The following is a 24405-nucleotide window of genomic DNA, read 5'->3' as shown; positions in this document are numbered from 1 at the left end:
ACAGTGTCTGAATCTACTCAGTAGCATGCAGTGCTCATGCTGGGCTATTACACTGGCTCCCATGGAGTCAGAAGTTACTGTAGACTGAAAGAAAGCTAACATGGTCTGTGTTCAGTGAGTGCAGTGACAGGGATAGCTTGTCTGTGTTAAAGAGGTGGGAGTCATGGAGTGGTTAAATAGGTGTATGGATATTTATTAACCATACTCACCAGGTTCAGGTTCTTTTGTCTGCCTCCTATCATCTCCATTTAGCAAGGAGCAATCTAATTTAAACATGATAATATCAAAGCTGCCTTTTGCTAAATGGAAAAAGCAACTCATGTGAAAGAAAATATGTTGAGCATGACATTAAAATGATCTTATTTGGAGCTAAAAGGACAGGAAGTGCTGGTTTCTGGGATTAAAAAGTCATCTTTTGTGTGTCTCCGTGGGCGTGTTTCTTTCCTCTTTGGTTTTTTTGTGTCCCTGTGTGACTCGCCACATAAGAATGTGATTGGTCACTTCATAGAAAGGCTTTAGATCTGGGGACTTGAACTCAGAAGGCCTGCGCAGTCATTCATCCATGCCAGTAATAGGCTAACACCTTAGCACCGGGGATCTAAAATCAGATTTCGGCAGCCCCCTTGGCCCTGCGCCTGATGTAAGGGGTCATTGTAACAAGCGGAAATCAGCAGTTCGCCATCCTTTGTAGTCACATTAAACTCCCAAATTAAATGTATTCCAAACAGTGTTTCTGTGCCAGGACACGTGTTCCTTAATTTTGGCATTCAGCTGTATTTAAAGCTGTATGTGCACCCATGCATATGTGCTCTAGAGTGTGTAGCTGCATGTGTGTGTGCAAGCCTCAGTGTGGATGTTTTTCAGCTCCATTCGCAAGCTTGTATTACAGCTGTGTAAGAGTGAGGGCAGGGCAGTACTTGGGTCAAAAAGCACTGCTGTAGCTCAAGGCTATGCAGTCCACTCATAAAGACTGGAGGGGAAAAGGCCAGTTTGCACTAGTAGGCACACAGAGAGGCACATACACATTTGTGTATCTGTCAAACATGCAGCAACGAATGGAAAAAAAAAAAGGTATTGTTGGTTTAATTTCCAAGTCAGTTCCTTTTCTTTTTTTTATGTTGTTTTTCTTGCTTGTTTCTTTTTCTCCCTCCAGACTATTTTTACATCTGCTACTCTTGCTTATTCCCCTCCTCCCCTTCTCTCCTTTCCATCTCTCTGTCTTATCACACTTGTTCTCTCTTTCAGAGTTGGCCTGCTTCAAAGTTGGTGTGCAGCGTATTTTTGTGTCACCTCAAGGACTCATCACACACACGCCACACGTACACTTGAAAATACACTCATAAATACAGTGTCCACAGCTGCACATATGCTTTGACAAGGATATACACACACAATATATCACTCACATGCACATACACACATATCTAAGCTAGTTTCTGAGCACCCTGAGGAGGTAGCCACTGTTCAGAACTTGTTTGTCACACCCTCGCACTTGTGCTTCGCTCACAGCGTGGCCCAGTTCAACATGGCACAGCATGACATGGCACACCACGGCTCAGCGCCGCATGCGATATGCCAACTTAACACAATAATGTTCAGATAACACCAGACCCCTGCCTGGAGCGCCTCAGTTTGGCGAAACACACCGCTGTAACAGCTGGTCTGTACGCAGAGAGACAGATAAGAACCACAGGCCAATGTGCTGAGCTCTGGCATATGGATTGATGCTATTGAACTATTTTGAACCAGTGCTGACAAGTGTCACAGTGCTGTGACGAATCCATTTCTGACATGTGCCTGATTCTGGGTTGATTTAGAATCCAAACTTTAGATTTAATATTCTAGAAAAACGACATGTTGCTCATACACGACGACCAAAGATTAATTGAATTAAAGGGATGCTTTTCATTAACACACATGAACATGTTTAAATGTCTACATATTTACTGGCAACCTATCCAGGATGTACTAGTCCTTTCAGCAATATGCCAGCTTAACACAGATAACACCAGGCCCCCGCCTGGAGCCACTCAGTTTAGCGAAACACACCGCCGTAACGTCTGGTCTGTACACAGAGAGACAGATAAGAACCAGACCTATGTGTTGAGCTCTGGCATGTGGACTGATGATATTAAACTATTTTGAACAAGTGCTGACAACTATCATAGTGCGCATGTTTAAATGGCAACCTGTGCAGGGTGAACCAGTCCTCCTTCCTCGCGTCAGTGCCTGACCCCACAACCCTGAATTGTATAATGGATGGATGGATGTTTTTTCCATTGGTTGGTTATTGCTCAATTGATCAAATATAACATTATGATCACTGACAGGTGATGTTAATAACACTAATTATTTCTTCACCTGCTACAAGGTGGGATATATTAGGGAGCAAATGAACATTTTGACCTCAAAGTTAATGTGTTAGTAGCAGAACAAATGGGCAAGTGTAAGGATTTGAGTAAGTTTGACAAGGGCCAAACAGTGATGTTAGATAGCTGAGTCAGAGCGTGTCCAAACTGCAACTCTTGTGGGGTGTTACCGGTCTGCAGTGGTCAGTATCTATCAAAAGCCGTCCAAGGAAGGAACATTGGTGAACCACTCACAGAGTTATGGACACCCAAGGCTCACTGATGCCCGTGGGGTCTTATCCAACAGAAGAGCTACTGTAGCTCAAAATGCTGGTTCAGTAGAAGAGTGTCAGAATACACAGTGCATTGCAGTTTTTTGCATATGGGGCTGCATAACTGCAAACTAGTCTGAGTACCTGTGCTGACCCCTGTCCACCGAAAAGTCCTAACAAAGGGCATGTAAGCATCAGAAGTGGACTACGTAGCAATGGAAGCAGGTGGCCTGGTCTGATCAATCGCGTTTTCCTTTTTTTTACATGTCGATGGCCGGGCGTGTGTTAGTCACTTACACTTACAGCATAGTACACCTCGCACCAGGATGTACTATGCTTTGGGCAGTGCTCTGCTGGGAAACCTTGGGTCCTGCCATCCATGTGTTACTCCTACCTAACCATTGTTGCAGATCATGCACACCCTTTCATGGAAATAGTATTCCCCGATGGCTCTGGCCTCTTTCAGCACAATAATGCCCCCTGCCACAAAGCAAAACTGGCTCATAAATGGTTTAAGGAACACAGCAATGAGTTTGAGGTGCTGACTTGGCCTCCAGATTCCCAGATCTCAATCCAATCGAGCATCTGTGAAATGTGCTGGACACCTCGAAATTTACAAGACTTACTGTATGTGTTACTAACACCTTGGCGTTAGATATCATAGCACATCTTGTGTGATCTAGTGGAGTCCATGCCTCAATGACCATTGCTGTTTTGGCAGCAAAGGGGAACCGACACAATATTAGGCAGGTGGTCATAATGTTGTGCCTGATCGGTGTGTATTGCTATTTGGTGTAGTCTGTTTTTAGATAGGATAGTTTCTCCTTACATGTATAATTGATATTAATAATCTCAATCTACTATATAATTAGTAACTGCACTCTAAAATAAATGTAGTGAAAGCTTCTCAAAATGTAGTGGAATAGAAGTAGAAAGTAGCATGCTGCTAGAATCACTGCTATAGAGAGAGGAGGGCGGCTGTCTGTAACAGCGCTTTCTAGAATCTGGCAAAGCTGGAAATTGATAACAAATTAGGCTCACAGTTAGTCTTCACACATTGCTTTCATTTTAAAATGTTTCTGGCAACTCATTTTAGCCTTGCAAGAGAGCTGTGGCTGTGTAAAACAAGCCAAAAGTGGATGTTAGAGTAGAAAAGATCACTTTAGTACGAGCTGGTAGGGCAATGTGTGTTATTAACCCACAAAATTTTATAGTTATAGTAATTAGAGCAGTTGTTAACTCTAGAAGAAGTTGTGCTTGACTTCACCTGAGCTCAAGGTCTCCAATACATCGGTGTATCTTTGCAGTGTGTAGGTGTGTGTGTGAGTGGAGAGGCTGCACAAAGAACACACAGATAACTGACAGTGCCATTGTCATGGATGTTGTGTTGCAGACCTTTGTTGGGGGGAAAATAAGATGCTGCTCAGGCTGGCTTTTCTAGTCTTTCTTTTGCATGTGCTCCTAAAAACACATTCACGGTTCAAACAATATTGTTCCTTACTTGTAACTGTGAGTGAAAGGCTTACCTTTCATATCACCATGGCCTTCCTCCACCGTGGTGAAGCTAAGAACCTGTTCTTTCTTGCAGTACATCAAACTGATTTTACTTATTTTCATATGAAACTTTTTCTTGGTTTAAAATTAGGTTTTGTTTGTTTTTACATCCATTTACAGCCCACTTTGAACTTGAGTGGACCGGACGAGTGAACCTCCACTTTCTCATATCTCAATATAAGATAAAGAAGTGCAATTTCAACAGTGCATCTTAGTTTTTCTACATGATGAATGGGTAAAGTTACAGTGTTGCATGTTTTTGTTTTATAAAACAACAAAGTGTAAAATTTCTAGTAGACATTGAAAAACAGGAACTTTTCTGTCATTGAACTATTTAACTCAGGGGTGTCAAACTCCAGGCCTCGAGGGCCGGTGTCCTGCAGGTTTTAGATATCGACCTGGGTCAACACACATGAATCAAATGATTAGTTCATTACCAGGCCTCTGGAGAACTTCAAGACATGTTGAGGAGGTAATTTAGCCATTTAAATCAGTCGTGTTGGATCAAGGACGCATCTAAAACCTGCAGGACACTGGCCCTTGAGGCCTGGAGTTTGACACCCCTGATTTAACTAATACCTACACCACCAATTACTTTGGTGTAGTATGAATATCTGTGGGGGAGGTCTTTATCTGCAGGAAAAGCTGTAAAACATATAGAAACACAGGGTTTTATGTTTTACACACCTGATTTAGAGTATACACCCACTGTACACTTTATTAGGTACACCTTGCTAGTACTGGGTTGTAACCCTTTAGCCTTCATAGCTGTATTAATTCATCATTTATTCAACAAGCTGCTGGAAACATTCCTCACACATTTTGGTCATTTTTGACATGACAACATCAGACAGTTGCTGCAGATTTGTGGGCTGCATATCCACGACGTGAATCTTCTATTCTACCACTTCCCAAACGTGCTCTATTGGATTGAGATTTGCTAACTGTTGAGGCCTGAGTGTAGTGTCATGTCTCATTGGCATGTTGAGTAAACAAGTTTCGGATGATTTTACCTTTGTGACACGATGTGTATCCTGCTGGACGCAGCAGTTATAAGATGGGCACACTGTGGTCATAAAGGGATGAACATGGTCGGCAAAAACGCAGAGACAGGCTGTGGTGTTTCACTGATGCTTAATTGGTGCTAAGGGGGCCAGAGTGTGCTGAGAAAGTCTCCCTTACCTCAATTACACTACCAGTAGCCTGAGCTGTTGATAAAGGCACATGGATTAATGTTTAATGGTGTTCATGCTAAATTGTGACCCTGTCATCTGAATGTTGCAGCAGAAATCAAAACTCATTAAACCAGGAGATACTTTTCAAATCTTTTTAGTCTTGGTGAGCCTGTGTGAATTGTAGTCTCAGTCTCCTTTTCTTAGCTGACAGTGGTTACACCCGGTGTGGTCTTCTGCTGCTCTACTCCATGTGTTGTGCAATCAGAGATGCTCTTCTGTATAACCAAGTTTTTAAAGAGTGGTTGTTTGACTTACTACTGCCTTCCTATCAGCTTAGAGCAGTCTGACCATTCTCCTCTAGTATCAACAGGGCTTTTTTGCCCAGAGAACTGATTTTCACTGAATATTTAACTTAAAAAAACAATATTTTCTGTAAACACTAGAGAGGGATCTGTGTGAAAATCCCAGCAGAGCAACAGTTTCTGAAATATTTGGGGCAGCACGTCTGGCACCAACGTTCAAAGTCACTTTAATCACCTTTCTTCCTCATTCTGATGCTCGCTTTGAACTTCACTGGATTGACCTGACCATGCCTACGCACCTCAAAGTACTGACTTGAGTACAGTTATGTATCACAAGGTTTGGGACAACTATGTTTTAAAATGTTTGGTAAAAAATAATGAAGTGATTTATAGTCAGTAAATTAGGTGAGCATTTCCTGAGGTTTTCCTCACTCTTGACTTTTATCTAAGGATAATCGTGATCTTTCCCAAAATCATTAGAAAGCATAGAATAGCATTAGTCATCATTATTCAAACAAATGAAATATGTTTTCAGCAAACAGGTGTTTTACTTTCATTAAAAACCACCCGTGGGTGCTCTGTTGGCCTCGGCTGTTAAGCTAAAGCCCGTGAACCACAATGTCCCAAAAGGTTTCACGATATGTTAATAAAAGAAATGTAAAAACGCCACAGAAGAACCTGAATGCTGAAAAATGGGAATATGTAAATGTAATTTCTGGAAGACTTGGTTGGACCTCCAGCTTATTCCTCCTCTTCACCCCAGCTGATCAGTGATCAATGAGTCAATCAAATCACAGAAAATCTACGTTATTACGGTTACTGTTATAGTGTCTCTGTGGATGGATTATTGTTTTACATGATTTTAAAAGCTCATTTGTTGAAGTTTGATATTTTTAGTGCTTTTTTTCCTTGAAGTGTGAATTAGACGCATTAAATTCTTCTTTCTCGCTTTCATAATGCTGCAAATCATAATAATAAAACTGTATCAAAATGAACTTTGAAGAAATAAGTCTGACTGCAAGGGGTGCATAGATTCTGTCTGAAAATGTAATTGGCACAGCTGTAAAATTGCTTCAGCCGCATCATTGCCCTCCTGGAAATGAACACAGTCACGGTCTTTAGATGTGGTGGGGATCAAAGACAGATACACATTTATGAATATTATGTAGATTTATGAAAATTTAATTAATAAAGAGTAATTGCCCAAAAAGTCAAAGTCAGCTGAGTCCTTAATAACACATTAAATCAAGTAATTAAGGAAGGCAATAGCCTTAAAATCCATTAAATAGACTGACATGTAGAGAGACAGATGCAAGCAGGATTAGGGGTGAAAAGTTAGTAACCTGCAGAAGCCTGGAAATTCAAGCGTTCACCGCTAATACCAACATTATCCAGGTCCTTTTAGCACTAAGCCTCGACTCCAGTAAAAGTGTCTGCTGGACTTCAAACCACACTCTGGCTGCTGTAATTAGTGAGATTGCAGGGGATTCACATAAGTAGGCCAACTTTTTAAAATCTCCTGTCGTCTCCTTTCCAGTGGACGGAGCGATCCACCGCGCTGCTGGTCCCATGCTAAAAAAGGAGTGTGCTTCGCTCAACGGCTGTAAGACAGGAGAGGCCAAGATTACCTGCGGCTACCGCCTTCCTGCAAAGTGTGAGTATAAAGTGTTTGTGTAACTTCTAGCAGCTCCGGTGAGGCTGCTTCCATGTGTTTCTGCTGGACAGCTTCCAGGTATGAATGTGTGGGAAAGTGTAACAGGGATGCAGGATGATGTGGAAAAAGAGTTGCACTGTTGAGTCTTTCTAGAAAAACGAAGGTTAAACTGCTTCATGAATTTAAAAAATGGCTTTTAATAAGGAATTGGTGCTGTCTTAATATCAACAATTTCCTCTTTTAACGAATTAGTTTAAATAACTTGTGCATTTTTTTCTCTTAGAGAGGTCTTAAAGTAGCTCAGTTTCCCCTCTTTACCTCAAACCCGAGCAGCAGCACAAACTCGGATGTATCACTGAGTTCCATTTATAGCAGAGTAAATGGAACTCAATTATTAAGTGGCACTCCACTGCTGCTTGTGTAATGTGATGAAACTGTAGGGTCAACATGACAGGAGGCACTTTTCTAGGTGTTCTCCTCCAACTTTCTTCATATCTACAAGACATTTAATTAAGTAGGAGATCAGAACTCTGCATTTACATAAATCACAAACGCTGACAGTCACTTTATTTTATTTTAGCCATTTAATTTTATTTTAAAAACCCTGAAAAACACAGTTATTGGGACATAAATAAGCCTCTAACTATAATATATTTATTTGTGTTATTTTTTTGCTATAAAAATACTCCCTTAAAGTTTGGAGCCAGTCCTAATATCTTTATATTTTAAGCAAACCTTTGTGGGGATACAGTATATAAGCCAAAAATCTGAGTTTCTATCATTTTAACAAGCTTGATCGTCAACACAGCCTGAACTGTCTTAGACGAGCTTTTTTGTGATAGCTTGAAGTACGGTGCTGTGCAAAAGTCTTGAGCCACACCACCCCTTTCTTTATATTTTCCTTCCAAGGAGCCAGACTTTCTCTGTTTCTCTGGGCTTTCTGAAGTTCTTTTTACACTTTTTCACCACTAATTTTTGGTTTTCATGGGAATTTTTGCTTTTTTGGTAAACCAAATTGACCCATAAACCATTCAAGAATAAAAAAGGAGCACCTATCTTACGCGTTGTCCACATATGACAGACCATTTTAAATGGTATCTTTAGGCACTTTGTTACAAGCAACCTGTCAAAAAAAGCATAATTTGTTCCCATTTCTTTAGTTGAATTTGAGGAATAATGCAGACTATAAAACAGCTTGACAGACATAAAATAATGTTTTTGCACCAACAAGGTGATTCCCAAGAGCTATTAACTGAAAACGTGGCATATCTCAGAATGTGTCCTTATAAAATGAGGAAAAATGGACAAGTGGAGGACAAAAGAAGAAGTGTCAGGTCTAAAAAAAATATCCACAGCAGATGAAAAGTATCTGAAAGTCATGTTCTTAAGAAAGTCCTGACACAGGACCTGAGAGACACATCTGGCCTTCAGCTGATGTGTCTACTGAGGTCTTACTGAGATGAAATTATTAGCATAACAGAGAAGACAATAAGAAAACAGACATATAGTTAAGGGACAAGAATAAATCTTGCTAAATTAAAGATCATTTTATGGAAGTTTTTACTAAAAAAAATATAGAAAAAGTTTGTTGATCGGTGGTCAACAGCATCTTCAAACATTGAAGATATATACTATACTGTACATGTTTCAGGCTACTGCGTGCATTTAGATATAACCACATACTGTACAATAAACACATGAAATATTACATTTTGTTTCACAAGAGAACATTTCTTTGCACAGATCAATTTACATGCATACACAGTGCATCATTACCAAGAGGACCAGTCACAGTTGCTCGTATCTTTCTGTCTGGTTACATTTCTGCGAGGCGGAGCAGGGTAATTTGATATAGAGTTATTGGCTCGCTGAAAAACCCAGGCGATTCAGGTGATCTCCAATAATCTCTCTCTAATATTCTTGCCTGATCAAATCACAGCCTTGAATGTTAAAAATGGCAAAAAAAATTGATGGATTATTTTTCGGTTTAGTGCACGTTTAGTGTGTTAGCATTGCTTAGCTAATAATTGGGCTTTTTGCCTCAAAGCCAAACATATTTACCTTCTTCTGGCTTTAGATCAAGGAGTGTTTTTGGGCCATTTTGCTCACAAATGTCAAGAGGTTTACCGGCCACTATAGACAAACATTCATTTAGTTGTTTTCTAGGTTGGCTCACCTGTTCTTTTTAGAGTCCTGCCTCTTTACCAGTCTTGCATCTTTATCAGCTTAACTGCTTGAAACACCAAAAAACCACAAGTGAAACTCAAATTGGCAACTAATTGGCTAATATCAGCTCTGCGTGGGACTATAGTGCTAAAGGTTTATGCAAAAGATGACAAAAACTAAAAGTGTGGCAAAGAGAGGTAACTGTAATACCGTCATTATTCTAAATGGGATATTTTAAAGGAGAACTCCGGTGATTTTTTATCACAGTCTGTTCACAGCTTTGGGGGACTACTGCTAAATATGGAGAGAAGGTTGGATGTGTTTGTGGCTCAGGAGTGAGCTGAGGAAAATCTGATAAACTGTCTTATAGTGATGACATCACTTGAGGCAATTTAGATTGAGGTAGGGGGGGAAATGAAAGACATCTGGGGGTGTGGAGCTGCAAAGGAGCATGACACTAATAGGTATGGAAATAATGCAGTAGCCAAGCTTTGAGCATTATAACGGCCACCCAGGTGTGAGCGTGCGTCGGTGTTTTTTTTCCGAGTGAGATTAAAGCAGCACTGAGGCTGTGTGATATCAGCTTCTGGTTCTACTGAGAGTTTAAGTTCACAGTGGCAGAGAAAAGGAAAGAAGAGAGGGGGGAAAAAAGGAGAAGAAGCGCTGATAAAGGCGAGCTCAAGGCAGAATGGAGCGCAGGAGTAGGAAAGATAGATAAGGAAAGAGTTGGAGAGAGGAAGAAATAAATGAAGCGGCGTAGAGGAGAGGAGAGATGTGAGAGGAGCTGAAGACTGAAGGGAATTAGGGGGAGATGAGTTCTTACATTGTCTGTTCTCCTTTGTTGGTTCACTTGTTTAACTTTGAGGATGTTAGCTGTCATTTTTGTGTGCGTGTTAGCGGATGCTTGGCTGCTTGTCACTGGGTTTTTTATGAGTGCATATTTATGTGCAATTGTGTGCATTTGTTTTGCTCTCCTGTACTTAGTCATACAGCCTGTTTCACAGGCTGCGTTCGCTCATGTGGTGGTGGATACGCTGTGCCAGTGCAGTATATCCTTGCACGCGGTGGGGTCTGCCTGTCAGGTCCTATCAGTCTGGTACCTGTAACTCTGTCAGCATGAGATCTGTGTGACTGACAACTTTCTGACTCACTGACTCACTGACTAACCATGTGTGGGTGTGTGTGCGCGCACATCCACGCACACACCTTCTCGGTGTTGCACTTATGTGTGCGTGGCCTTTACCCAGCATGTGGTAAGGAGGCTGGTTCTCCCCTCCCAGACAAAATATTAAGTCCTGAGAATAATTCAACGTGCGTCTGCTCCAATGCTTAAACACTCACAACAGGGCTTGATTACCTCTCAGCAGGAGGGCGAGCGAGTCAAGACAGCAACAACAGAGGGAAAGCAAAGGAGGGATGACAAAGCAGGCAGAGGAATGCGTGAAGGCAGAGGAACAGCTGAAGAGAGAGAAATGAAAATGAAACTCGACAGGAGAGAGGCAGAAAGGTTGAGAGATGGGCTCGGTCTCAAAGGCAGCACTTTGATCTTGATTTGTATGGGCTTGCCACCAGATGTGGGATTTCAAGAGCATCTGACTCACAAGTTGCCAAATGGTCCAGAAGACCTGCTGTCAGCCCTCTATGCAGAGTGTCCATCGATGATCCCGCAGCCACTTAGCCATCAGCAGCCTGGTATCGTAACCTAGCAACACCCAGAGTGCACGCCACACTACTGCTGCTGTTTAGCAACAGTTGCGTGCAATTCGGGGAAGCTGATAAATGACAGCTGGCCCAGGTCGGAGTCAAATCTCAGCCAAAATGTAAAGGCAGTTAAATCAGAAACTGTCAGCTTTGAGGCATATGAGCCACTGTAATTAGGACTCGATTAGGAGAGGAGCCTCCTGTTTGTGTGCGCTGCTCACTTGTGAGCCCGTTAGATGCTGTAAGATGCTTCTGCACATGTGTAGGTGTGTGCAAATGTTTTTTTTTCCTCTCTTTTTTCTTTTGCTTCTTTTCTTCTATTTATTTATTTTATTTTTTTTGCAGTTGCCAGACAAGGGAGCCTGGGCCAGCGTGTTGTCTGGGCGACTCATGGCCCTGAGCTCACCTGTGTACCGATAAACACAGCTGTAACCCTGCTAACTTGTTCCCCAGCCAGCTCTACTCCCAAACACACAGAGATACAGCACTGGGGACAGAAGGTGCAGGAGGGTGGGTCAAAAGATAACACAACTGGCAACTTCCCCGTTAGAAAAAGCACCCCTTGGCTTTAGTGATGTCAATAAAGAGAGCTAGAGGCTCAGACAGCAGGGGTTTTGGGCACATTTAACCCTGATTCACTCCTGTCAACCTTTGGAGGAGAAAACTGCTCTGAGACTCACAGACACCGATGTTCAGCCCAGATTATCTGGTAAAGTGGAGGGTTTTTACAGAACCACTCTTAAACCTCCCAAATTGTTTGCAGATTAAAAAAATAAACATTTTTGACATTTGGAGTTAAGATCTGGATGATTATGAAATTACAAAACAAGACTCCAAATAAAGACAACAAGCAGCCAGCTCTACTGCCTAATAGCTTTCTGTGAATGTAATGTAGCGCAGTCTGGGCAGCAGAGTAATACAATTTGAAAGGGGAAAAATATATAAAAATGTCAGACTGTGGAAAATCACCAAATAGTTTAATGACCCAGGCTGAAAGCAAACAGCTGTGCAGGTGAAGAGTAATATCAGCGCCTTTTACCTACCTGTAAACATCAGTCTGAGCACAGCATACTTATCTGCAGTGGCCTCCTACATTTTTCAGTTGAACTCACTTTGAGTTGTACTTCTAGATAAAATGGCAGCTTCTGTTTGTTTCCCACTTGTATCTGTTTTCAGCAATGTTTCTGTGTTCCCAGATCTCAGTGGTAAGTGCCATGCTATCACAGCTAATACCTGACAGTCCTGTTTTCCTTTGAGATCAGTTGAAGCAGTGTAAATGTCCAATAAGTAATTATTTCAGAAAACAAGCTAAAAATGTTAAACTGTATTTCTTATTTTCACTCCAGTAGGTCCAGAGCATCAAGATTATTTCAAGATGAGCTGACCTGAAGTTACAATTAAGGCTAAAACTATCTTGTTTATTGTGGAAAGATGCATCTTTACTACATGTTAAACTGTAACTGTTTAGCAGCTGTTTGGGTCCAGCAGGCTAGAGCTAGTACCAATGTAAGGTCTCAGGTGCACAGGTTTAGAAACCACTGATCACTGGGGAAAAATGTGTCTTCTCTGACAGTGGGAGACTGCTGGCTGTTGTCAGTAACCTCCAACACAAGCACTAGCAGATGGCTTCAGTCACCTGTACTTAGCAGATGTTTGCGAACTACCCACGAAGTGGAAGTAAAACTAAGAAAAGTGTGACTTTAACTAGAAATGTAGAGCGTTTCCCTGAAACTAAAAGTTGTGTCTTTTTGAAATGTGTGGTGATAAAGAACAACTTCTACTTAAAAGTCAATTTTTTCCAGTATATCTCAAGCTAGTGAGTATTTGCAGACAGGTCACCATCTTCCATGCAAACATGGGCAATTTGGTAATCTCCTAGCAACCAAAGCAATCACAAGGAGGTAGATGCACCTGATTTCAACAGGTGACAGCCAGCATCTCCAGCAACCACTCATCAATTTATCCAATCTTCATGTGTAGAATCATTACAGGTGAAACTATATGCTTTTCTAGCTACAAGACAGACTCTTACAGTGTTCAAACCTGAAGGCAGTGTAGCTCACTGTGGCTTGCTTCTCCACCCCAAAATGAAAGTTCAAGGGTTGCTGGAGTGTGCACTGCAAATGCACAATTGGAAACGGCCAGAATGGGAGAGCTTAAATTGGTCCAGGACTTCATAAGGAGACAACCTCAAAGGAGTTGTCTGCCAAATTGAAATCTGCTACAGCTTTAGATTTTTAAGGGTCGAGTTGTGAAACTTATTGCAACTTGTACAGGTGCAACTACTTCCTGTGGAAACACTATTAACATACATTTGTAAATATGAGCCTGAATTTGCACCAAGTTAATCACAGAACGGCTCATTTTAAATGTAGGTCCTACACATATTTATCACACCTTTTTTTTCTAGATCCCAGCCCCTCCCCCCAAATAACACTTTTAATGTATCCTGCGCCTCAGTAAACCGTGGTAAACTTTTTAGTATTACTTGCAGATATTACTTTCTGGTGTCTCTTGTGCCAAATACAGCACAGTATATTGTCTTGTGTTTTGGGGAAATTGGCTGAAAGTAAAAGATACTGTTTGGGGAAAGTGGGAATCGCACAGTTGGAGGTGGAAAAAGATGGAGGGAGAGTGAGATGGATCTGGAAAAGATCAGACAGAAAAAGGACTGAAGGAAATAGAGAGGCATAAAGCAAGAGAGATATCACTCTGTCAAAAACTGGCTGTTATGCACCCCTCTCTTCTCTTCCTGCCTCCCGTCTCCCAATTTCTGTTCCCTCGGTGGCCAATTACCGCTAATTAAAATCCTCACTGCAGCTCTCCCGGACTCCCCCTCTTCTTCTCCTCTCAGACCTCCATCTTCTTGCTTCAAATGTTGCCCTGTCTGTTTCTCTTTCTTTGAAGATGCGGTGCTTCTCCCCCGTCGTGATCAACAACTTAAACACCTTGTTTCCCTGCGCTCTTCTCATCGTCTTTCTCACCTTTATACCTTTTCACCCTTCCTCTTTCCCCCCTTTTTCCTCACTCCTAAATTTGGTTCTTCTTTTCGTCCTCCCTCCGCCTTTGCTTTCTCCTCCACATCTCACCTCCCCCTCCACTGTTCCTATCATCATCAGCAGTAAGGTTTCTTTAGTAGTGCCAAGAGACTTGACAAGGCTCTGGGCTAAAGACTGTAGCAGCCTGACTGTGATACCTTGCTACTTGATGAGGGTTTTTTTTCTCCTCTCTTTTTTGCTTTTCCTGATAAGGTTGCCGACATCTTTGCTTCTTCCTGCCTCAGTGTCAGCAGTGCGATCCTTATAGGTGTTAAAAAGCTCCGTCAAAACTGCTGCTGATGAGGAGGAACGCGATGATGATGATCACAGCAGCAGCCGCCTTGGTGTTAATTCATTCAGTTAATTCATTCGCCTTGAAGGAGAATAAGGGAAGGGAAAAAAATAAGGCTCCAGTGTTGCTTGGCTCGGGGAAGGGAAGTTGGATAGTGGGAGTGAAAAGAGTAAAGAACATCTTTGCTGCTGCACTTTGATGAAGAGAATTATGTCCGCTCTTTTAAGCATCTGCATCTTGTTCCCCCTTTTCCATACACTCTCGTCCTCCTGTTTAGAATAACCGCCCCTCTGTCTTTTTCAGGGAAAGGTGGAAAGAGACAGGGAGAACCATAGGGCCTTTTACAAGACCTGAGCCTTCCTATTGTGCCAAAAACCCAGGCCTGGATTTAAGAGCTGTGTCTGCTTGGCTGAGCACAAACTGAGGCCGGGCACACAAAGGACCCGCTAGCCTTTTTCCTGCCTCCTGCTTTAAAGGCAGATAAAGAAAGGCGAGGGACAGATGGAGGTATGAGAAGAGGGAGTGAAAGGGGAGGGGAGGTAAAAAGATGGACGAATGGGTGGCTGTTAAGTATGAAAAGCAGAAGCAGCGACTCGTGGCCTCCCAGGTAAGAATGGTGTGAGGCCACAGGAGGAGAGAAGGGGAGGGGATAGAGACAAAGCCAAAAAAAGAGGAGGGTGATGGCAATAAGCAGGAAAAAAGCTGGAACGGTAGACAAAAAGAAAAGCGGGTGTCACCGGATGGCACTCAGTCAAGTTCTCTTAAGGCTTATGCCAGTGTAACGCCCACTTATGAGAGAGAGCAGGCACACACACACACACAGTCTCCCGCTGCATCTTTGCAGGCTGAATTTGCAAGGCGCATGCAAAATTTATTTAGCTTTTCTTCTCCCGTGTTACTCCCCGCTTCCCATCCTACCTGTCTGTGCCGTTTCATTTCATTATGTTGTTCTGTCACTTTATTATTGTTTTAGCAAAAAGATTCCACGGTGTGACAGCGCCTTTATAAAATAAGTAAAGCGGTATGTTTCATAAAAGCGCCTCGGTGCCATCTGCGGGGAGGGGAAAAGGCTCTTGTATTATAATTAGGTCAGACAGAATTGTGTTTTTACATTTTGATGAAAGTAGCTTCTTAGCATCGTATTCTAATTGATCTGATAAGCGCTACAGTATTCTCGGGCGGAAAATGAGATAAAACCGCAGGAACATTGGCGCTTTGCAACAAGAGGAGCCTGCTGAAACCATCTCCGACTTTGGAGACGGTTTCAGATGCAGCACTAATTAAATATTGTTCTCTTAAAGACAGCATTTGTATTTCAAACCAGTTGCATTCATAAAGAAGTGTTTTCTTTTTTTTTTATCCACTGACCACTGTGGTTACTGGCTCCTTAACAAATAAAGATTTTACAGTGAAACTATGTTAATCATCAATGCCTGGCTCAAGGCCAACAATAAAAACAAATATTTCAGATTTTTGTTTGTGTTATTCACGTCACAGTAGATGCATATAAAAATTGACATTTTGTGATTTCTAATTAGGAAAACTTCCACTTTCTGAGCTTCCGGCTGCATCGTGGGTGCTCATGAATGAATGGAGCCCTATGGAGCTGTAGCCCAAAACATGATGAAAAAAAATGTGTCCTTTAATTACCTAAACCAAAGCGGTTATGTATTAACTAGGGTTTGTATGTGTGTCATTCTGTCTGTGAACACAGTAGCTTAAAATGTTTGAAATGAATTCTCATAAAACTTTGAAAAGTCTAAAGTTGGCATCGTATTGTGTAAAGACACCTAATAGACTGGGAAAAACCAGTGCACCTACCTGCTAAACAAACTAATTCCTTTGTGAGGAAAACACTGAAAATGGGCTTGAGATTTAATGAACTGTTTCCTCACACATTTCTGTAAGAAAGGGGAAGAGGGAAGGGATAAGACGAGAGAGATCTGGATATCTAGTGAAACTGCATACTGACTGTACAGTATATTACTTGACAACTGGCTACAACCATTGCACAGAAAAGCTTTTTTATTGTCTGATATACGGTAGGATGCTGCCCAGAACCTTTGTAAGTAATCTCTGCTGAGTGAAAATCAAAGAGCTGCACATCTGTTTAACAGTGGGTTGCAATTCCCCTCTTTGTGTGGGAGAGTAACCTAAGACCCACCGAAGCAAACACACAATACGTCACTGGAATGCGTAGCCACAGGGTAATGACAGCCATTAATTCACATTGCATGCCTAACATTCATCTGCAGGCAGTGTTAAATTTCTTCTTTACATATCATAAACTAACGTGTTACACGCTCAGCGTGTGTGCATGTTCTTGTAATGACAGTTTAGAGAAATTTAACCACTAGCAAGATGATAAAATGCGGCTGCTACATCCATTTTTTCGCACTGTATGCAGACGCTACAGCGACGGCTGATGTTGGGTAGACGGGAAAAATGTTTGTGCAGAATCAGCAAGTGTCTCCCTCATTAATCAACAGAGCCAAACTAAAAAAAACACAAAAAAGCAAAACTTATCTGATGAGGTGGGAGTAATTTGATTGCATCTACTCATTATTCTGAATAAAATCTAGTCTTTACTGTTACTGTAGCAACTGTGCATAATTACTTTCAGAATATATCTGAGCATACAGTAAATCACAGCTCATGATTATGTTTTGACTGTAACTTGGATCTAAACCGAGGTGGCTGTATGATTGTTTTTTTTTATTCTGTGATCTGGAAAAAAGTTGGGGATGGATTCACATAAAATTTTTTTATCACAGGTGGGAACTGGACCAACTACCAGTGAATGTATACTTCTGTAATAAATCAGTGTTTCAGGTACATTCTAACCACAGATCTTTCTGAAGCAACCTAAGGTGTGACCTGGCGTGCTCCTCTCTAGAAATGTAAGCAACCGTTGCTATTGATGCAGCCTGCACAGATATAAATGTTGACCCTGGCGTAGGATCTTCATATATTCACTGCAGAAGTATAAATTAAGTGTTAGAAGTAATTAACTTTTGAAGTCAGTCTGGATAATTATTCTGATGAAGGAAGGATTCTCTACTATTTTGAGGGTAAATTGGACGTTTTTCATCATATATCAGTCTGGAGAAAGGAAAATTCGGAGACATCTTGATGTTCTCAAAAAATATATACTTGTGGATCCAGGAACTCCATACGTGGAGGATGTGGGGGGGATTTTTTTTAGCCTTGGCAAAGGAATGCTGTCTCAGACTGCTCTTCTTATTGTTGCTAACATGCATGTTATGCTCAGTTCACTGAAGAAAATAACTGTTTATTTAGTAGTGCAGTTCAATAATACAGATCATTTCACTGTTGCACAAAAGTATGCGAGCACTGCTGTTGTTCTGGAGCTGTTTTTTATATTTTATCTCTATCAAAGCACAGCACATACACTAAAAGGCAATCAGTGGATCTTTTTCAGGCAGCTTGAAGTTTTTGCTACCATCTTTTCTAGCAGCTACGAAGACAAGCTTGACATATTTGTTAACACCTCCTATGCTCGAGTGACGTGTGTTGATATACAACACTCATGGCGCCAGTATGTATAACAGGTGAGGGGTTTCAGTGTGTAGGAAACCTAATTACACAGCTTTATCAGCAAGTGCAGCTGGAGAGGAAGAAACTGCATCCCAAAGAGTTTGTTAAGATGGACAACCTGGAAACCTGGAAGCGCAAAAGTGACGTGTGAAGGATGAGTTGGCAAAGATGAGGCACAACGTGTGGCCAAGAAATGGCACAGGGACCTCAAATTGGCCATTAAATCCTCAAGGGACAAATAGGATTAAGTAATTGGATAAAGTCACATGAAAAATAAGGTTTTCACAGTCCTGAGAAAACCTACGTAGAACTTCTAATTCAGTAGCTTATAAATGCCTCCTGCAGTAACTTAAGAAAATCGTTTTTTTATCAGTCTTTTGCATCATGAAGTAATTTTTTTCCATTCTTCTTTACAAGGTTGTTTCCTTTCATTGAGGTTTGCAGCTGTGCCATGTATCATTGTCCCACTGCATGAACCAGTTTCAGATGAGATTTAGCTGTTAACAAATAGCCTTCTGTGACTGCAAAACAAGCCCAAATATACAGAGTTTAGCTTTTGCCAAAGGTAGTGCTATGCATTATGTCCAGAGATCTCCACCTTGGTCTTGTCTGTCCAGAGGACATCGTTCCAGAGGTCCTGAGAAGTCGTCTTCTTCTTAAGATGCAGCTTTGCAAACCCAAGCTGTGCTGCCATGCACATTTTAGAGAGAAGAGGTTTTATCCTGACATCCCTTCCAAACAAACCAAACTTGTTCAGTCTCTCTCTGATTGTACTGTCATTGAGTTTAACATTGAACATACTAACTGAAGTTTGGAGAGTCTGAGATGTAGCTTTTGATTTTATTTGCTCTTTGTTGCATCATCTAAACTTGAATTTGCTGAGATGTCCACTGCTTGGAAGATTGACCACTGTCTTGTTTTCCACTAGTGAAAAATTGAAAATTGTTCTCACTGTAGAATGATGGACACCCTTTTCAGATTGCTGCTTGCCAAAAACTGCCAAAACCTCTGCTTTTATGGAGATGGTTACACCTGCTGATGATCAGTTAATCAAGTGCATTTGATTAACAGTAGCTGGCTGCTGCTTAACCGTAAAGATGTACTCAGTGTTTCATGTGATTGTATAAGTGGTAGACACTCCCGTCCACAGCTAGTTCCCAGGTGACTGTTGACGTGTCATGTTAATGTTTGTTTTGAATGGATACAATGTTTTATTTTCCACATTCTTTTGCATGTTTCAGACGTGCCCGTTTTTAAATTAACAGACAGAGGATTCAAAATCCCTCATCTGTTAGCGAAACTAAATGCACTCACAGAAGGCGATTGTGTATGGTTCTGAATGTTAAATACACGCACACCACTCTCTTACTGTCAGTCACACACACTTTCAGAAGACATATCCAATTTGTCTTTTTAACACTGCTCCTCACACGCGCACTCACATACGCTCCAAAACGCACTATCCACCACACTCTTTCCTTCAAACATAAATCCCTCGCACATCCTAACATGCTTCGCTAGCTTTCCATCTCCACACCACCACCACCTCCTCCTCTCTCCCTACCATCTCCTCCACTCTGTGTTTCAGAGTAATGTGAGCCAGCAGCCGTAACACTGGGGTGGGGAGTGTGGGGATGTTGATGTATGGTGGAACTAAAGCAACCCTGCCGATCGATAATGTAAACAGGAGCGAAGAGAGGCGGTAAATAAGGCCAACTCCTGACAGAACTGTCTACCTCAGGTGACGGAGAGAGTGAGCCGAAGGAGGGGAGAGAGCGAGAGATTGGGAGCAGGGAAAAGGTTGTGAAGGGGAATATCTAATACAGGGACATGGGGACAGACAACGATGTAGGGCTAAAGAGGATAATGGAGGGATGAGGAAAGGGTGGAACAAATGGGGCAAGAAAAGCGAGGCATGGGAGGGATGAAGGGACTGAAAAATATGAAAGAAAAGAGGTGGAGAAAGACAGGAGCTGATGGAGGCACGGAGGAGCAAGCAGAGGTTGAGTGGATGAGGTAATGGCAAAAGAGGGAGGGAGGACAAAAGAGGAAAGTGAAGCAGAAAGATGGAAGTGAGGAAGAATGGATGGAAGCGAAAATGGGGAAAGGAGGGGGGAGACGAGTGGAGGAGACGACGGCTTCAGCAATGAGGATAAACGGCCACAGCAATTATAGATTACAATTCAATTTTAGGAAAAAACAGTGGCGGCATCTGCTTGCAAGTTTGTGGTAGCAGTGACATTTAACTGATGACATGCAGATGGATGACCAGCAAGTGACCTACTGTTGAACCAAATCGGGACGACACGTACAGTACGACAAAAACACACATGCACACACACACAGGGCCGATTTGTGATCCTAGTCACCGCTGGAGGCTCCGTTGATGCATTGGCGTGGCTGAACAATTCTTTGAGAATACCACGCACTCGCCGCGTGCCGCTACGGGACTAGTGGGTAAACACACGCTCACGACAACGTCAACAATCGCACAGCCCGTGCACAAACACGCGTGGCGATCAAATGTGTGCCTGACTGTTTTATTATGTTTGCATTGCACTCCATTGTGTTTGTCGTTTTATTTCCGGTCGTGCGTGTTTAGTAATTAAACAACAGTGTCTGTGAGCGTTTCATTTTAACAACTTTGCACTTTCTGATCAGTCTCTGCTGGGATTTAAAGAATTATCTGCAGCTTTCTCAAACACTATAAATTGCCCACCAAGTGATGATTCACAGTGGTGATTCATCATATAGCCAATTCTTGGGAGCTCTTGAATTTGCAGTTTTAATGACGTGCCATTTCTCACATCCGTGCATAAAATTATTATTTATTTATTTATTTGATATTATATTTTGCACTATCCTACTGTATATTACTGTATACTTGTATTCTATTGAACATATTGTATATCTTATTCCTCTGCTCCTCTCTCTTGCTGCATTGAGCATGTCCCAACAGCTCAATGCAGGGTATTTAAGATACAGCAGTTAGTTACATAACATTTTTATGCAATCGTAATGTTTTAAACAGTGCACAACAACAGTGGCTTAAGTTATATTTTATTAAAAGTTAGAGTCGGATTTCGTTATTTCTCCAGGCAGGTGCTTGAATTCCTGAATACAAACACTGTCCCCATTAAATTTTTTTCTTTACCTGGAAATAGAAAAGGCCATGAAGAGCACTGAAAGTAATCAATAAAGTAATTCTAAAATTAATTCTAATCTATATTGGGAGCCAGTGAAAAGAGGCTAAAGCGGGGCTGATGGAGCAGTGTCTGTGATGAGCTCAGAATTCAGATGAATTTTTACATCAGGCTTTTACTGAGAAAAAACAGAGATAAGGCTTGTAGAAAGCCTGATAAACAACAAGTAAAGCTGATTGTTGACTTTCAGCCAAGTGATAATGTGATGATTTGATCTCATCTTATTATTCTTCCTGTTTGTGCTGTTTGAACTAATAATTTTATGGAGGCTGTGATTAACAACTGTTGTATTTTTAGAGCTTAAGCGGGAAAATTGGGGGGTTTTTTTGGGTTTTTTTGATAACTGACAAGTCAGAACTGTTTTGATAATTGTTTTATTATTTAATTCAATTATTAGGTATCACAAATTCCGTGTTTTAGCCCCTGAGCCTCTGTTTGAATGTTTTCTGCTTTTCTTGGCTTTTTGGGTTTAAAAATAAATATCATCTTGGGCCCGGGGAAATTAAAAGAGACATTTTTGATTATTTTATTTTTCTGATCTAATGACTCAAATCATGGATAGCAAATAGGGTGACACATTAATGCAGTGCTTAACCGCACACTGTTTTTAGAATCGGTTGGATTATTTGTGATTTTCCACGCCTGTGTTGTATCATCATGCTTGTCAATTTAGCTGACGCTTTGCCACGACATCAGTGTTTATTGTGTTTACAGCTTAATAAGCTGACTCCTGGCCACTTTATTAGGTATACTTTGCTTCTACTGAGTTTGAACTGCCTTAATTCTTAATGGCACAGATTCAACAAGGTGCTGGAAACATTCCTGGGACATTTTGGTTCACATTGATGTGAAAACATCACACAGTTGTTACAGATTTGTCTGCAGCACATCCATGATGTGACTCTCCCGTTCCACCGCAAAGGTGGTCTATCGGATGGAGATGTGATAACTGTAAAGGTCATTTGAGTACAGTGAACTCATTGTCATGTCTAAAAACTGGTCTAGGATTTGTTTGAGAGTTTGAGATGGTTTGATGTTTATGGCATGGTGTGTATCCAGCTGGAAGCAACTGTCCATAGATGGGCTGGGACTTATATGGTGTCTTTCTACTCAGTTGAGCACTCAAAGCACTTTCTGCTCCTCTCTAACTCTCAAATTCTGCCACAGAAATTTAAGTTCATCACACCAGACAATATTTGTCCAGTCTGTTATTGTCCAATTTTGCCGACCCTGCCTGAGTTGTGGCCACAGTTTTCTGTTCTTAGTTGAGAGGAGTGGCACCGGATGTGGTCTTCTGCAGCTGTGGCCTATCTGCTTTGACGTGTTGTGCATTTCAGAGATGCTCTTCTGCATACCTTTGTTGTAACAAGTGGATATTTGAGTTACTTTTACCTTCCTATCAACCCAAAGCAGTCAGGCCATTCTCATCTGACCTCTGACATCACAAGCTATTTTCACAGAGAGAACTGCCGCCCAGTGGATATTTTCTCTTTGTCGCACCAACCTCAGTAAACACTAGAGATGGTTGAGTGAGAAAATCCCAGCAGTAGTTTCTAAAATACTCAGACCAGCATGTCTGTCACAGTCAGAGTGACCCGAATCACCTTTCTTCCTCATCCTGATGAACAGTTTAAACTTGAGCCTAAATGCATTGAGTTGGTGTCGTGTGATTGGCTGATTCAGTAGATAATGCACTAACAAATAGTCGAACAGGTGCATACAGTACAGCATGTGATCACAATAATGTGACTGTTCTAATATTAATATGTATTTTTATATTAACCGCTGACTGTTAATTAACTTGAATCAGTATCAGTGTCTAAGTCGAGCCCTTTGTCCTTCTCCTGGGAGTCTTTTTTTAAACTTTGAGATGTCGTTCAGTTCAGTATATTGATGACTGCTTTGCTTTGTCATGCCTCACTGCAAGTGACACTTCTTTTTAAGAGGCTGACTCGCTTTCAAATAATCTGTGGATTACCAAAGTTAAATGTGTGATTTTTGCCTGGGTTTTCTATCGATAGGCTGGTGAAGACATAATGTAGAAGAAGTATAGCAGAGTCCACAGAGCATATTGTTGTTGCTGGCTGATATTGTGGTACTTAACAGCTAATGGGCCTGCAGCCGGTGCTTATTGAAAATACTGCAAACAGTGACTGGCGGGGGATTAACTCTGGAATGAGCTTCAGCATCGTCTCTGAGCTGAGATTTGGAGCAAATGTGGACTGAGAGGAAAGATGGGCGGGAGATGTGCAATCATCAGGGTTATCAAGTTTAATCCTCCCTTTGCAGATTACAGATGTTTGTATGAATTAGCCCCACGCCACCTCTTGAAGGATCATTGCTGCCGAGAAGCTGCGGTAATGATTTGTCACTCGCACAAACACACAAAACATTAACACTCGAGCTCTTGCTCTTAAACAAAAGCCTAATGTTGCATTAATGCACCCTAAAAACCCAATGAGCCGTAGCTCGAGCTGTTAGTGTCCAGAAGCCAACATTAAAGTGTTTCTGTTGCTAGTGTATTTAATAACCACCTTAAATTTCAAGCAATATGTTGGAAGTGATGCACAGTGGTGACTGTAAGTTTGACAGCTGTTCAAATAAAATAATTAAATGATTTAAAGAAATGAAATGTTACACTTAAGAGAAGAGAAACGTATCCATTTATAAAAATGATGCAGTATAACATATCTGCAACAGGGAAAAAGTATGGCAACCTTTCCTGTGACCTCTTAGTGCAACAATAACTCCAATCAGACATTTCTGGTTACTGCTGATCAGCCCTGCACACTGGTTTGGAGAAATTAAGGGCAATTGTTTGATATAAACAGCTTCATCTATGAGATGTTTCCTCACTTGAAGTGATCACTCCACACCATTTCTGTTGAGTGAAGATGAGGGCTTGAACTCTGCCAATCCAAAAGTTTATCGTTGTTCTTCTCTAAGCTTTCTTTGATTAAAAATAAGGGCTGTCATCTTGGTGCACAACTCTCTTTGTTTTGAGGTTGAAGGCACAGAAAGATGTCCTGATGTTGTTCTCTAAGATTGGTTTGTGTAATTCAGAATTGTTCTTATCATTGATGTTGGCCTGAAACTGGTCAAACCAGTGAGATGAACTTACTGGGTCCAGTTCTTATGCTGG

At 41.4% G+C, this 24405-nt stretch overlaps 1 protein-coding gene across 3 annotated transcripts in view; it reads left to right on the top strand.

Annotated features, from left to right (window-relative positions):
- Positions 1-24405, top strand: part of macrod1 (mono-ADP ribosylhydrolase 1) — a 148967-nt gene that overhangs the window by 92342 nt on the left and 32220 nt on the right. For all 3 annotated transcript variants that reach the window (XM_026143656.1, XM_026143655.1, XM_026143653.1), the window contains one exon: positions 7189-7305. In XM_026143656.1, coding sequence (XP_025999441.1) covers positions 7189-7305 — 117 coding nt within the window. The remainder of the gene's footprint in view (positions 1-7188; positions 7306-24405) is intronic.

This window comes from Astatotilapia calliptera, chromosome 2, assembly GCF_900246225.1.
Source record: "Astatotilapia calliptera chromosome 2, fAstCal1.2, whole genome shotgun sequence".
Lineage (NCBI taxonomy): Eukaryota > Metazoa > Chordata > Actinopteri > Cichliformes > Cichlidae > Astatotilapia > Astatotilapia calliptera.
The sequence above is the reverse complement of the archived record's forward strand: the minus strand, read 5'-3'. Positions and strand labels throughout refer to the sequence as shown.